We start from the raw sequence: 14349 nt of genomic DNA, 5'->3' as shown, positions 1-14349 counted from the left end.
CAGTTAACACTGCTCATATCACTCTCGCGGTTACACCGCCATCTCACACACAGTTAACACTGCTCATATCACTCTCACGGTTACACCGCCATCTCATACGCAGTTAACACTGCTCAATATATCATTCCAAAAACATTCTTTCAAAAACATCTCTTTTTATCCGGACTTGAAGTCCGGTTATAACCGTCCGGTTTACAATTTTARACAAAAAGTCTACTTTGTCCGGACATCAAATCCGGTCAACACCCCAAATATTCATTGAACGGTTTAACACTTAGAATAATAAATCATATTGAGCGGATAACAAATCCGGTCAATTGTCCGGTTTAATAGATATCCGGACAAAGCACATCCGGTTTAAGTATCCGGATTTCAATCCGGACACTACTTGGCCGGTATACACAAATATCATCATTAAAAATGCCTCCAAACACATAATAATCAGTTGAAATGCTTTTTAATTTGTATAAAGCAATTCATATTCAAAGCTCAAATACACTCACCTTTTAGAATTGAGTATCAAAGCTTTTGTAGATTTCTTCTCCTTGCTGCAATTCTTTAATACTCACCAGAGCAAACACTTTCCAAATATAGTATCTGTGTGTGTCTTTTACTTCATAATACTATATATATATCAACACAATAAACAAGGAAAGGTGATGGCGGTTCACCAACCGACCTCCCTTTTTTCCTTTTTAAATTAATACTCTCACACATTTACATATATATATATATATATATATATATATATATATATAACCAAAATAAACCAGATTATTACAAGTAAAATGTTTATTATCGTTCAAGCAATTATGAATAAAGATATTGGAAAACAACACGACAACATTGAAAATGTTAAAATTGTTTATGGTGTCGGTTGGAGTTCGAGATCGGGAAGTGAAGTAAATAATCAAAGCAAGTGTCTTGGTAATTATGAACACAAATTGACATATATCAACACTTGTGACAACTATGAACACAAATGTTCACATATATGTGAACATTTGTGGCAATTATGGACACAAGTTGAACATATATGAACACTTGTGACAATTATGAACACAAATTGAACATATATGTAAACACTTGTGGCAGTTATGAACAAAAATTGAACATATATGAACACTTGTGGCAATTGTGAAAACAATTGAACCTATACGATTTTTACTGTTTATAACCGATGTCATTGAATGCACATTATCTTTTACATAAATACCCTTCAACAATTATATTCATATTTTTTTTTGTGAGATTACACATTTAATAATTTATATTTATAATATGATTAATCTCAACCCTTTATTTAAAAACCAATGGTCATGATTAGTTCATAAAGTTAACGCAATAATTAAAGTTAACAAATGAACTTGCCCATATCTATATATATATAGGTTCACGTGAGACCAACTTATTTTCAAGAAACTTATGAGACCATATTTTTACACTTGAAACTTTACAACAAAATATTGTGAAGGTAAAAAATAATATGAACCTTCACTGCAAAAACACTGTAAATGTTACCTTCACAGTGTTTTACTGTGAAGTTTCAAGTGTAAAAAGGTTGTCTCACGGGTCTCACGAAAACAGTCTTATCTCACATGATCCGAAGTCTATATCTATATATCTATATATTATATTTACAAAACGATAACGTATAATTTAGAGTCACATCAATAAGTCATATCGTTTGAAGTATTGTCTACCCAAAATTTCTTATGTGGGCCGATTCATGACTTTGTTCCGCTATATGATCTCTTGCTTGAATGTACGACTTGTTACGAATTTTACGAATAACACGAATTTTTTATATCACATTAAAATAAAAGTTGCATATCTATTTAATACATGGTGTTAAAGTCACTTTTTCAACCCCATTTAAATAAAAAGCATCACAATATAAAAAAGAATAGACATGCCTCTTTAGATCTCTATTTAAAAACAATACCCTTTTTTTTCTGTTTATTTAAGAGATCAACAGTTATGAAAATGAACGTAGGTGACTTTTGCATGAGGAATAGAACGACAATCACAAACAAATTATATAAATATAAGGATTGAAATATGTTAGATATATATCAAATAATACTTTTCAGATCTATAAGATTTTTCAAACGCATTTTTTTTTCCTTACCCAGTTACCCAATCATTTAACTTTTTTCAATTTGAACGAAAATTAAGCATATATTAAGAGGTTGTCTAATAAGGTCTTAACGAGCACTACATTAAGAGCCTTTGATCAAATTAGAGAAACGGATTTTTACGCTTGAAAAAAAACATTTGTGATCGTGCATTTGGCATGCAAATCAGTGTTGATTCGATCAGTACGTACGTTTCTTTTTCCTCTTTTTCCATTTAACGGTTTCCGTCTTTCCCATTATATTATCATATAATGTCTAAATTATTAAAATATCTAATGGGACTTTGATGTTTAATCATAGAAAAAAAAATATCAACACTTTGTAGAAAACTCTTTTCATGAAGAGTTTTTTTTTGTCCCATGTTCTTGTAGATATATAAAGAAGCATAAAATAAAAAGTACAAATAATTAAAAGAAGTGATATCACATTGAAAATGTGATTTTATAAAATAGGATAAGAATTTAACATAACACGTATTTATTTGTTAATAATTTAAGGGTTAAATATATAGTTTTTAATGAACAAGATTCTGTGATTTAACTTTTTAAACTCAAACAATAATATTTTTGTCAAAAAAAAAAAAAATCCAGATATTCTTTTTTTATTTCCTGAATAAAATAATTAGATGGAGTTTTGTATTAGACCCACAATTTATTTAAAAAATATTTTTTTAGTAATATATTAAAACGTGGATGAATTATTGATAAAATAGAGTTTATGAACGAACATTATTAGTTGCAATAATACAATACGACAATTGTATCCCATACATGAATATTGCAATTCGATGGACACTATCAGACAACAGGCTATTTTCGACGAGTTTTCAGGTGGACGAAATCCACTTGAAATATACCGACGGATTTCCAGCGGAAATATCCGTTGGTAAATTAATTCAATTTAAAGAAACCCTTAAATTTTATCTTAATTTAATCAATATTTTTTAATTAAACCGGCGAAAAGTTTCCGGCGGCCGGTATCCGCCGGTAAACCCGTCGGTAAATTAATCAACGGCGGTAATATCCGCCGTTAAATTAATCACCGGCGGTATTATCCGCTGTAATAAGGATTTCCGGCGGATATAAACATGAACATGTCTATCAATTGTTTATGAGTTAGTTTTTATAAAGTTCAAACGTATTATTAAGTTGTAAATATGTATAAGGAGCTCATAAATCTCATTTACATTATCATATATAAATGAAGTTATATGTTATAAATATAAAAATGGAAAGTGAGCATCATATTAAAACCTTAATTCTAAAGTTTTATTGAGATTCTTAGAAGGAAAAAAAGATAAGAAATGAGTTTTTCGTTAATTGTGGACGTTTTAAGAATATTATTAAAATTGAAAGACTTTGTATGCATTATTGATTGTACTTAATACTTTTAATATTTCTTATTCTTTAAAAATTACGAGATTTTAATAGGTAAAATCTAAATGTTTATAACATATTATAGATATTTTCTACTGGTTTTGTTTGGACTTATTATATAAATATCCTAAATGAGTCTTTTCCTATACAAAATATAATTACCAACCTAACCTGATAAACCGTCAATTAATAGGGTTGGAATTGGGTTAGACACCAGTCATCCAACCAAATCTGCCGCAAATATATTAACGTCGATGATATATAAGGAGGTTCTAACAATAAAACAAACGTTATTGACTCCTTATTGTGGAATAGAATTACTTATGGTAAGAGTCGTTACCCTCACTTACTGAATAAGACTCTTGATTCTTGTCTCGCTGTTACCAAGTAAGATTCTTGATCCTTATCATATTCATCCGGTAAGATAATATGACTTGGTGTTTACTTATCCGAGTAAATGTTTGGTAAACGACCTCTTAACCAATACCAGTACCAGTACCAACCAGGCTACCTCCATAGGCAATAAAATTAAAAACGTTTATCTTTTTAAAGATCTGTGGCCCCGCTCTAAAATTCATAGCACATGAATCACATGCAAACTTGTCCGGAAGCATATATGAATATAAATCAATAAAAAGTTCACTGTTTTCTTTGGATCCGTTTTATAAATATCTTAAAATTACATAATTCAGGGATTTATTTATCAAAATGTTCATACAACAAGCGTTTAAGACTTAGGATTTTTTAAGTGGTGGTATCGTATAATTATAAGAAATAAATATATAAATACTTTTTATAAAATCATTATTGGTTTATTGGTTATTTCCAGGGACGGAACATGACTGTTGTAGTCTGGGGGGACGAAATAAAAACATCTTCAATAGTTTTTTCAAAATTAAGAAAATAAAGATTTTAGACATATTTTTGCTCCAACATCTCCAAAACTCTCCAAAATGGAGAAAACATAAGAGAGTGTAAACCAAAAATGATTATAATAAGAGAGAAACATTTTTTTTTATCATATTCACACCGATATGAATCTTTGATATTAATGGCTTATGAGAGAGAAATAATATTTTATTAGAGTTTTAATTCTCCTTGGAGAATATGCTGGAGATGCTATAATATTGTAAAATTTTATACATCCAAATGATTCGTTTTTAGATTATTAAATTTTAGAAAAAAGTTTGATTAATGTAAGATTAAAACTCAAAACATTCAAAGTATTAACAGAAAATTAGTAATACCAACTTACACATTATTTATATATAATTAATACATTATATAATTTACTCCAAAAACTTAAACATTCAAAGTATTAACAAAAAAATAGTAATACCAGTGTAAATCACTCTAAAAATTTATGTCATGGAGTCCGATTATATCTCTCTTGTATTTTCATCAAAACGTATCTTATACAACAATTTTACCTGGTAAACGTTTACCCAGATAAAAGTCGTCACCCTCACTTACCGGGTCAAACTCTCCATTCTTATCATCACTCTTACCGGGTAAGAATTTTGCCCCTTGCCATGTTCAGCTGGTAAGGAAAATTGTTCAGTAAGTACTCACCGGGTAAGCGTTTAGTAAACGGCCTCTAAATCTTCTTAACAATTGTTTCACAATAAAATATTTAGTTCTAACTATAGAAACCAACAATTTTCAACCTAATCAAAATGAAAAATAAACAATATTTAGCTTCACAAACAATGAAGAGATCAAGTTATTATTTAAATAAAACATTTACTAGACTTGATATATATTATTTTAATGATAATTATGTGGGGGACCAAAATAAAATTTTAATTATTATATAATTAAATTTTTTTTCTATTGTAGGATGGAGATACAAAGGCACAGGGGCCATGGCTCCCCTATGCCCCTTAAGCCAGGCCCCCCTATGCCCCTTAAGCCATCCGCCCCGGGTTATTTCATTGTCTTGAATAAATGAGATCATGTATCCAAATCTTTTATTGCAAGAAAATTCAGAAACATAATAAATCTGAAATTAAAAGTTAGAAAATGACAATAACGACATTCGAACTTGGCTTTTGGGTATAAGAAAAGCTTTGCAAACCAACTCTACCAAAAGAAGCTCTTGTCCTCATTGTTCTCTCAAAATATATACAGAGGCACATAACAAATTGACAGGGTGACAATTTTTTTTATTAACCTGGATATCCAATCCGCTATGCGAGCTGACTAATCTCATAACAACCACCTTCTTTGCGGGTAGCCCAGAGTCACTGCATTTAAACCTTCATGACCACAAGGGGATTTTTATTCCTCCTTGGATTTGAACTTGAGACCTCCACACACTTTGACCTTTGGAGCCCAAACTCAAAACAATCATGCACCACCCTTGTGGTTCAGGGTGACATTTTTCAAGACCCTATAATTTTTTATACTACGACGGAGTTAAACCACGTGGGTCTGTCCCTAGAGTCACCAACTTCACACTACAAAACAGAGTGGCTTCACCGAGGAAAAATCCGTTAGTACTCCGCTGAAAAAAGTCACCACCGGCAAATTACCAGTAAAACCTCTTTGTTTTGAAGTGTCATTAACATCTCGATGGGTAACATTCTCGGCCATCAAATGGAGTGTTGGTAAATATTTTTTATCCAGTAAAAGTCTTCTCCCACACTTTTTGTACAAAGACTATTTTCGATCTTTATCATGTCTCTTATCAGGTAAGATACTTGGTACACAGGGCCGGTCCTAAGATTTTTGATGCTCTGTGCGAAAAAAAATGCCCATAAGCCTATTTTTTAAGCCAATGAAATAACGAAACATGCGATTCTAAAGAGTTTAGAACCTATTCAAATTGAGTGTCTCATCCTCATGTTGATTTCTGTTAATTATAATAAAAAGGAGGGGGACATAAAAACTAAAACCCCGAATACAAAGTATGGAATGATAAAAGGATAAATCTTGGATTAACTTTTCCAGTTTTCCCTTTACCAAATTGAAATTAGCAAATTAGAAACTTTATTTTAATATATGGGAGTTAAAAGAAAAGAAAAACTATAATTAGTTTTTGATTAAAATAGTAAATTACATTCACATTACTGTCATAGTAAGCAAAAAGTAAAACTCAAAAGTTGCAGGTCTACGACTAAAGGCTAGGGGCCTATCTATTAGCAGCTTAATGAGTTTAATGGAACTAACAGCTTATTCACTCAATTATGCATGACTGTTTCGTACTGGTTTAATGATATAAAAAACGACTTATTTGGTAAGCTTCTAGGAGGAGCTTTATATAGAACGCCAAGTTTTTTTTTTTCAAACATGTCCCTTCCAACTAAAAAATGCTCCGTACATCTGCGCAAAAACTCTCCCAAATAATTTTTTTTCCAACTGATACAAACAGATTAATGCATACAAACAATTTTATCCATATGGAACTTAATAAAAAACCAATCAAACGGCCCCTAAATCTAATACGGTAATTTCAAACCTCAAAGTAAATAAAAGTCAAAAGAACAATAATAAATTGTAAATTTCATAATCTATGTTACTGTGCATTGTAAATAACAAGTGTCCAATAATTAAGACAATATCACAATATGTTGTTAATGTTGTGTAGTGTGTTCCAGCTATGTTGATACAGTGATAAGCTCATGTGCAGTGAAAATTTCAATTCTCCGATATTTCAATATGCAAGAAGAAGACTCATTATCAAAATGACAAAAGCCCTTAGCCTTAACCTTAGCCTAGTAGGTCAGTAACTCGCACGACCACATGACCCAACTTTATAATAATCAGTTAGAAATTTAGATTTTTTTTGCAAAACGATTTAAAGATTCATAAATCATAATATGACTCACACAACAACTCGRTAAGTTCAATCAAYTGTAKAAATCAATCATTTGAAATTCCATTTTTGATTTCTTGAATCTAATTCCATGACCGTTAATCGGCTGAAAAGAGAACTTCATGCCTTGAAAATCGAAATAGTCTAACTTTGAAGAACAATAGAAATTAAATTGGGTTGTTGGAATGACGGCATTAACCTGTTCATGATGTGCATTCAGTATTCATGACTACTAGGCCTTGGGTCTGTTTTTATATTTAAAGCTCAGTTGTCTAATTCTCAAATTATTAAACTCAAAAATAGTAGTAGATGACAACTTGATGCCCCTTTAGACTTTGATGCCCTGTGCGGCTACACGGGCTGCACGTGGCCAGGGCCGGCCCTGTTGGTACAGAGCCTTTAATCATTTTCTTTGAAATTTATTTCGTACATTTTTGCATTACAACCAATATAGACACATTTTACACATGCATAAAAGACATCAAGCTTAAAAACCCAATGAATTAATCATTTCCAATAATATACGTATTACACCAACCAACAAAGTTAGTCGTCCATAAATAACCAAACAATATCACCCAATTTCTGCACATTGAATCTTCTTCCTTAACTTAACTCAAAACCCCTAGAAAGAAAGAAACTCAAAACCAGTGGTCGGCCATGGCTGCTGCCACTAAGAAAACCTGCAACAAATCATTTTGTGAAGATTATCTGTTACTAAGCCCTAAAGACGTAGGATTATGGGATCTTATTATGATTTTGATCTCTAAAAACATCGAAAACAGGAAGTTCATCGACTGTCCAGCTGGAACTCTCGAAACAAGCTTTTCACGTCGTTTTATTATCTTCATATCCATTGTTGCTCAGAAGATTCTTCATTTGCTTTACGGACCTTTGTATTGGCTTGGATCTTTGATCGAATTTGTGCCCAACTTTTTCGATGGCAATGGCGGATTTCTCAAGCTTCCTGTTCGTCTCATTACAGGTTAATTCATTCATTTTCTTCATTTAATATATTCTTTCTTTTTTGTAAATGATATTTCCATTTATTTTTATTCAGTAATTAGGCTAAAATTAATTAGGATTTCATAAGATCTTCTAAGATTCATGAGAGCTTAATTGAATAATATGCATGGTTCTTGTTTGTGATAGATAATTAATGATGGATTAAGATTTGATTTGCAGCTTGGTTGTCATGTTTAAGGCTAAAAGAATCAGATGCCAATTTAATATTGGTATTTTTCTCAAAAAAAAACATCGGATTCCATCGAAATATTGGTATTTTCTGGGTGATTCACGGGTAATCACGTATGAAAATTTCTCTCGATGATTTTTTCTGGGTAAAATTCATTTATTTTGTGGTGTATATTTACTTGTATTTTAAGTTCGGAACGAGGCGCGCGTTTTTGTATCAGAGGAACCTGGTAATCATTTATCCTGTGTATAGCAGACAAATTTCTTACAAAATATTTGTATGCATGCATATGTGCATACCGTCCAGATAAACGGTTATTATAATGTTCCTCAATTTTCATTTTTGCAAGAGGGGTTTCCATGGACCCCTCTCTCTCTATCTATATGCGTGTAAATACATACAGAGAGAGAAGAGAGACTTTGGATCATATGTGAGAACAAAGTGTTTTAGTGATACCCGTGGAAACTCACATAAATAACATTGAACATTACGGACCTCATGAAAATAGGTTCGTCTCAGGTGAACCAAACTCATGTATATAAATCATACTAGAAGGGTACTCGCGCAATGCATATATAAATCATACTAGAAGGATACATTTTGATTTTAATATTTCATTTTATTATTTATTTCAGTCGATGTTATAATATGGTCTTATGTGATTTTGAAAAAGCGATTTATGTTTTTATTTTTAAATAAAATATAAATGTGAAGATAGCTTAAAATTTTGACAAAAATATATCGATATTAGTATCAAATTAACTTTTAATATTCCTATTTTTGTGTAATTTTCTAATTTTTTTATTATAATTTCAATTTAGGTTCAATAACGAAATAATTTATATTTGATTTAATAATATAATTTTTATAAATATAATAATTAATTATTTTGTTAGAACTCGATAATTATCCTAATTATATTTTAGATTTTTTATATTTTAAAATGAGATGTTTATCCTCTATTTGATTATGTGTATCCGCAATTAGTTACACGAATTCAAACATGGAGCTTTAACAAGTTGTATTTATGCATAATTTACTTGTAATCTTGAATTTTAAGTAATATGCATCAATATACAATACTTCATACATAAAAAATTGTTTTTAAGAGTTTTTGTGACATGCTTTATAATATAGTATAGATAAAAAAAAATTGTTAGTAAAATTTTAATACAAAGCCTCGTATGTGGGAAATTAACTTTGCATAAATTTGGGTATATACATGTATGCAATGGTTAATTAAACCTTTCCTTTTTCAAATAAAATATGAACATGTGATTATTACTCTTAATTAATTAATTAATGATATATTGATGTGATCGAAGATTAGATCCAACAAAATTGATAAAAACAACGATATTAAAACGTTTTTAATTTGAGTAAGAAGTTGTTCTACTTAATCGTGGTTGAATGGTCAACGAACTTTATTAGATGATGTATGAAGTAAAAGTTTGAAATCTGGATTGAATTAGTTCATTCTTTTAATTGATCATATATTATCATAACTTCTATTTTATCTGATATTAATGAGTGGATGTAATGCAGGAAGATTGGTGCTACCTGATAGGAAGTCTCCGGAATATTTGTCCGCAGTAGGGTTGGGGGATATTCGAAGGAATTTAGACAGTAAAATTAAGCATGAAGATCCCAGATACACCAGTGCACTTGCCGTAATGGCTGCTAAATCTGCATATGAAAACCCAGCTTATATCAAAGATACGGTCGAGAAACATTGGAAGGTATATAACAACTAACTTACATGATCATCTTCTTCATGTTGTCATTACAATATAATTGGTCGAAATATCTGAATATATTATTATATAGAACCAAAGATTTTTTTGATACATGTAAAAGTGTTACAATAAGATTTATGACGAATATAGATTTTAGGCATTCTTACAAGTTAGAGCATCTTCAACAGATTTTGTGGATTTTGGGGATTTAGGGATGTATTTTGCTCCAACAGATTCTCCAAAACGGAAACTTTGAAAACAATTTATGTAGAAAGAAATAATATTTTATTAGATGAAAGAAATATTTAATAATATAATCAATGTTGTAATATCAAAAATGGAGAATCTCTTGGAGTTGAATGTATTTTTGTTTCAAAGATTTTGAAGTTCCATTCTTCATTTTAAAGAAATTTTGGAGAATTTGTTGGAGATGCTCTTATGTAGCACTTTGAAATAACGTGTTTTGTTAGCTATTTTATAAGACAATTTTAATTAATAGATTTCTTATTAGACATTTATATCTTTTCAAATAATGTCATAAAGCTAATATGACAATTTGTTACAAATATTTCTTTTAAACTTGTTAGGGCACCTACAACCGTCCTATCAACTTATCATAACAATTTGCATAAAAGGCACAATTGTTGGTCTTATAAAGTTAAATCTTATAAAGCAATTTATAAGAAATATAACTAATTGGGGCAACTTATAGGTGTTTCCTATTCTAGTGAGAGCTAACGTGACAAATTAACTACCTTGATTTCAGATGGAGTTCTTGGGATTCTTCAATTGTTGGAACGGTAATTACTCATGAGCTGATTAATCTTTCATCTAATTTGAATTTAGAACATGTCGTTAAAGAATTAAACTTGATTCGCTTGAATTTATATCAGATTATGAAGAGGATTACACGACACAAGGGTTTATGTGGAGCGACAAAACTGGGGATTCTGAGCTCATAGGTGTTTCCTTCAGAGGCACGTCACCTTTCAACGCTAAAGATTGGTCATCTGACGTAGATCTTTCATGGTACCACCTCCCTACGATAGGTAAGGTCCATGCTGGTTTCTTGAAAGCCCTAGGGTTACAAAAAAGCCAAGGCTGGCCTAAAGACATCAACGCGGACGAACAAAAACCCTATGCTTACTATGCCATGAGACAGAAACTCAAGGAACGTCTTCGAAAGAACCCATACGCCAAATTCTTAGTAACAGGCCATAGTCTGGGAGCAGCATTAGCAACCGTGTTTCCTGCCATTTTGGCATACCATAAGGAGATTGATTTGCTATCTAAACTTGAAGGGGTGTATACATTTGGACAGCCTAGGGTTGGAGATCACAAATTTGGTGAATACATGAAAGAAGTGTTGGTAACTCATGGATTGAGGTACCATAGGTTTGTTTATTGCAACGATTTGGTACCTAGAGTGCCTTTTGATAATTCTGATCAGTTGTTCAAACATTTTGGTGGCTGCCATTATTACAATAGCTTCTACAAGGGACAGGTAAGCACATCACTCGCTATCAGTAAAATATATTTATCAGAAACTCAACTCAACTCAATCTTTGGTTTAAATCACCGTTAAAGATACTTTAACGTCGATCAACTGTTGTGACGAAATGGAAAATGTAAACTAATCAATATTTGTTTGGTTTGGTTGACGTGTGCAGGTGCTCCTTGAAGAGCCGAATAAGAACTACTTCTCGATATTTGCTATAATACCCATGTTTGTAAACGCAGTTTGGGAGTTATTGAGGAGCTTCATTATCTATTATCAAGATGGGCCAGAGTACTGTGAAACATATTCTTGCAGAGGGTTGAGAATTTTCGGACTTTTGATTGCAGGATTGCCAGCTCATGGTCCACAAGATTACGTTAACCTTACAAGGTTGGGTTCACCGGAACTATTCAAGTATTCACCCACGCATCATTCAACCAACAAAGTCAAATAAGTGTACCCCGGTACAAAATAAATTTGTACTAACGAAAATGCTAGAAAATACCTTATTATATATTTTGTAATAAAATGTTTATGCTTTTAATAAAATGGAAGTTATTGTATCTTGTCTCTCAAAACAATTATATAACTTTAAATATCCTATGTATAAATTATAATAAAAAGCAATACAATTATTTTAAATATTTTAAGGAAAATTACAATAATCTTCTCTGTAAAATTCCAAAATCCCATAGAAAACAAACACTATCAAAACAGTGGGTTATCTCCGACGGCCGTATCCGTCGAAAATTAAGATCTCTGGTGGATTTCCGGAGAATACAGCCGCCCGAGATATTGGCGCAGGTGATTAATTTTTCAGGCGGAGACGGCCGCCGGGAATCCGTCGGAAATCATTATTTCAAAAAAAAACTTGGATAGCAATTGCCGGCGGACTCCGGCTTCCGCCGGAAATTTTTGAAAACAAATATTAATTATTAATTATTGATGTTAATTTTTAAAAAAATAATTAAATATCTGCCGGTAAATTATTGTAATTAGATTTAATCTTTTTATAAGACACTTATGTTTATAAGACTCTTTTTCAAATAATATCGTATAAAAATAGCTAACATGACACTTTATTCTAAAATTTTGTTCCAAACGTCTTAAAACATTATATAAAACTATCATAACACATTTAGATATGACGTTTTTTTATTTTAGTCTCATTTTAAAACCAAATATTGTATCAAAATTTTGGTGATTAAATGTGTACATACAAGAATCTTGATATTTGCCCCAAGGCCACATATGTCTATCATGCTATAAGAAAAAAAAAACTAATAAAAACCAATGAAATAGTCCACATGTTGAAAGATTCCAAGCTTTTAACTAACATGATTGATGTTAGACTTAAAAGAAATATTTATATATAGAGATAAGTGAGAGAGAGAAGTTCATACGAGAACAATAATCAAATAAAGGAATAAAAAATATTTAAATCACATGTGATTTTATACTAAAATCACGTGTAAAATCAAATGGGATCACGCAACTTTAGTCGTGATATGAGGCCGTGAACCACGTTGCCTATACACCCTGCATTGACCATTAATATAAAATTACATGTAATTTACTCTATTTATGCTATATTATAAAGCATTTAACAAAAACTCTTAAAAATCATTTTTTATGCATGAAGTACTGTTTATTGATGCACATTACTTAAAATTAAAGATTACAAGTAATTGTGCGCAAGTACAACCTATTAAAACTTTATTTTTAAATTGGTATAACAAACTGCAGATAAACATAATCAAATATTGAATAAACATCCATTTTAAATATAAAAAATCTAAAATATAATTAAGATAATCATTAAGTTCTAACAACATGTTTAATTATTATATTTATAAAAAATTATATTGTTAACCAAAAATAAATTACTTTGTTGTTATTATAATAAAAATTTGAATTAAAGAAGTTACACCAAAAAAATGAGAATTGTTAAATAGTTAATTTGATACTAATATCGATTGATTTTTTTAAAAATTTTATACTATTTTCAAATTTATATTTCATTAAAAAATAAAAACATTATCTCTTTCTTAAAATCATATAAAATCGTATTATATCGATAGAGACAAAAATAAAAACTAAACATTAAAATAAAGATTTATCTCGTTGTATTAAGCGAATACCCTTCTAATTATGTATAAATGTATATAAGTTATCATTGAACCAACTGAGAAATGAAGTAGAGGACAAAAAAAAAGTATTATGCTTCACATGTGACATTTAATTATTTCGGTTAGGGTCAGACAACACTTATTGCAATATTTTCAAGAAAAAAAATGTGACAAAAAGAATTGAGATTTGGAATTGTGGATCGTGATATTTTATCGTTTTTATTAATTAAGTTAATTTTTATATTAAAAATTATGTTTTCCGATTCAAATTTATTTAATAGAACTAGAAGCGTACTCGCGCAATACAGCGAGATACATCGTGTTTTTAATATTTCATTTTATTCTTTATCTYAKTYGATGTTATAATATGGTTTTATGTGATTTTGAGAAAACGATGATGTTTTTATTTTTGAATAAAATATATGTTTGACGATATCATAAAAATTTGACAAAAATATAT

General features: G+C 30.4%; 1 protein-coding gene across 2 annotated transcripts in view; it reads left to right on the top strand.

The window, feature by feature from the left end:
- LOC112515894 overlaps window positions 1-12297 on the top strand; it is a 21602-nt gene extending 9305 nt beyond the window's left edge. The window contains exons 1-5 of one of the 2 annotated variants that reach the window (XM_025122855.1): window positions 7919-8316; window positions 10072-10265; window positions 11029-11062; window positions 11156-11766; window positions 11933-12297. In XM_025122855.1, coding sequence (XP_024978623.1) covers window positions 7992-8316; window positions 10072-10265; window positions 11029-11062; window positions 11156-11766; window positions 11933-12214 — 1446 coding nt within the window. In that variant the 5' untranslated portion in view covers window positions 7919-7991 and the 3' untranslated portion in view covers window positions 12215-12297. Of the gene's footprint in view, window positions 1-7918; window positions 8317-10071; window positions 10266-11028; window positions 11063-11155; window positions 11767-11932 lie in introns of those variants that run through there. The other variant, XM_025122857.1, reaches the window with a different exon arrangement.
- The last annotated feature ends 2052 nt before the right edge of the window (window positions 12298-14349 follow it).

Source organism: Cynara cardunculus (genome assembly GCF_001531365.2).
Source record: "Cynara cardunculus var. scolymus isolate 2C chromosome LG 7, CcrdV1, whole genome shotgun sequence".
NCBI lineage: Eukaryota > Viridiplantae > Streptophyta > Magnoliopsida > Asterales > Asteraceae > Cynara > Cynara cardunculus.
This window is presented reverse-complemented; position numbering and strand designations above follow the sequence as displayed.